The sequence below is a fragment of the Leiobunum rupestre genome, chromosome 1, assembly GCF_980474605.1.
Source record: "Leiobunum rupestre chromosome 1, qqLeiRupe1.1.hap1, whole genome shotgun sequence".
NCBI lineage: Eukaryota > Metazoa > Arthropoda > Arachnida > Opiliones > Sclerosomatidae > Leiobunum > Leiobunum rupestre.
The window spans coordinates 75,251,748-75,254,423 of record NC_143384.1 but is presented as its reverse complement, the minus strand read 5'-3'; the positions used below and the strand labels follow the sequence as shown (position 1 = coordinate 75,254,423).

At 36.8% G+C, this 2,676-nt stretch overlaps 1 protein-coding gene across 1 annotated transcript; it reads left to right on the top strand.

Moving 5' to 3' along the window:
- The first annotated feature begins 564 nt into the window (after positions 1-564).
- LOC149966615 (transmembrane protein 53-like) lies at positions 565-1,380 on the top strand. The gene has a single exon (XM_090167546.1). It carries the CDS (start codon positions 565-567, stop codon positions 1,378-1,380), a length of 816 nt encoding a protein of 271 aa, XP_090023672.1.
- The last annotated feature ends 1,296 nt before the right edge of the window (positions 1,381-2,676 follow it).

The following is a 2,676-nucleotide window of genomic DNA, read 5'->3' as shown; positions in this document are numbered from 1 at the left end:
TATCAGTTTCCAAAAAGCCTCTTTTTAGAAAAAATAATATAATTTGAGTTGTTATTACAGTAATGTGATGAAAAAATAAATGATTTTTACTTTAATATATAAGATTGTGCATAAATACATTAGGAGGATTGTGTACTCAAATGTCGTTGACATACTAGCTATTATTATTTCAAGTTATTTGTTTTGTATAAATGAAAATAAATATATCGTGTTGAAATAGTGGTTTTTTTTGTCAACCTTTATTATCCAAGGAAATGAATTATCGGCGTTGGTTTTTTTGTATTTGCGCTAAATCGTAATGTTTGTTGATTAGATTACCTCGAGTGCCTCTACAGTTTCGCGTATGTGTAGTCTCGCCGCAGAAACACACGGCTTCCAATAACGCTTTCGTATCGAAACAAGAAATCGGGAAAACCTATGTTGTTTTTGCGTCTTCTAACTAAGCATTGTGTGTAGTTAATGCTTGCGATGGAATTGCACTCGTCTTTAATTAATATAAAAACAGGCGCTTTCAAAGTAATTTATCGTTGGAGCTCATCAGTACGCGTTCTCAACTACCACGGAATGGGCAGAAATTTCGAACTGACGGTGGCCAGCCCAATTGGTTTAACACGTGACAAAGCGAAGGGAATGGTATTCCTTTTGGGCTGGACCGGATGTGTGGATAAAGCATTGGCCAAATACAGTACCATCTACCAGAACATGGGCTTCACCGTCATCAGGTTCAGTCCATCATTTAGGGCCGTCTTCAGTCCTCTATCTTTGAATGCTTGCCGGAAACACGCCCGGAAAATGGTGGATTTAATGCGCCTAGAAGATGGTGCAGATAAACCGGTTTTCATCCACTCGTTCTCAAATGGTGGCAGTTCTTTAATGCGTTTGCTTTTGGACGAGTTTACCGACGCGTCAAAGGGGAAGGTCACTCTGAACGGTTGCATTCTGGACAGCGCTCCAACTCCAATTACTTTTATTTCGGCTTATAAGGTTGTGGTCAGCATATTTCCTCAATTTACGGGGTCGAAAGTATTGGCACCGATGGTGGCTCTTGGCTTCTACCCGTACATGTATTTTTGTTACTACTTGAATCGTTGCGTTGACTGGTTTACCGGTGAGCCAAACACGGAGTACTGGAGGTTGTTTCTCTGGAAGAATCTGTCTCGGCAGTTAGAGTGCCGCTGTCCGCACATGTGTCTTTACTCCAAAGCGGACCAGATTGCCAAACCAGAGTATGTAAACAAGTTCGTGGAAGAACGAGTCAAGAGAGGGGTCGGTGTTAAAGTACACGTGTTTGAGGACAGTGGTCACGTGAGTCACTTGAGGAAGTATCCCGCAGAGTACGAGACCGCGGTGCGAGATTTTGTACAAGAGTGTTTGAAATAATGCTTATTATTGAACAATATAACAATTATAAGAGTGTCGAAAGGTCGGTTATTGAGTAAAATTTGACACCTAAGTTTTTGATGGATCTCCTTACGTTTTGCTTATCTGTTACTAATTTTTAAATCTTTAAAAAAATGTTCGTTACTATTAATTTACATAACACTAATTTTTAATGTATCATATTTTACTGTATCATAAAGAAATATTTACTTATATGTACTGAAATATACTAGAGTGTTTTAATTGTAATAGTAAATGTTTCAATTTTTCGGAATCGCAGTGAACAGCTCCAAGGAAAACATCGCCTTTAAAAAAGAACAATTTTTTTTCGTACCCTTGATTTCGAAATTGATTACTAATTGATAAACTAAATTTTGTTTAAGTTATCTAATACGTCCGATTTACTTTTAATATTATTTAATATAAGGACATTTTATATGTAGCGACTTGGAATGTTTCTATCGCCACCGTGAGCAAACTCATACAAAAATAGCTGCCAAGCGATACATACAGTTTGTAACCTGACAGAATCGGGGTCAAAATCAGCTATACAACAGCACCGTCACACGGTAATTGCAGAACAATATAAAGCTCCAGAATGTTTTCAGTAGTTAAGTAGCTACATGTATGATACCGACAACTTACAGCTTATTTCAATGTAATTGCGCTGCAATTACAAATAGAACCAGTCCATTAACAGGTTCCCGCATCCCCACTCCAACTCTCCTACAGACAGAGGTGGGCAAAATTGTGAGCTAATTCCGAAATGGACGCTCAGACGTTTTTAATATGAGGAATCGAGTGAGCGAATGCTCAATAAAGATGACGCTATTTACTCTTTCTTCAAATGAGCCAGCTCAGGCCAAGCGCCAAAAAGTTATCTCAGTCACTGATCGTTCACGGCGCGTTGAGCGAGATCGGCTGATTGACGCGCTAGCATGCTCACTTTTGAGAGCCGCGTCCTCTAGCGGCCAAATAACTCGTACACAAGAAAGCGCTGCCGCAGAGCCGTGAAAGATCAACCCGAGCAATTGAATTAATTTTTTAAGGCTGACGGATCTCATTCTCGGTGAGCGACCGGATGGTCTGTTCGACAACAACCACTCACTCTTATTTAAATTATTTAAATAAATTTTTATTTTAAATTATTTAAATAAATTTTTATTTTAAATTATTTAAATAAATTTTTATTTTAAATTATTTAAAAAAATTTTATTTTAAATTATTTAAATAAATTTTTATTTTAAATTATTTAAAAAAAATTATTTTAAATTATTTAAAAAAATTTATTTTAAA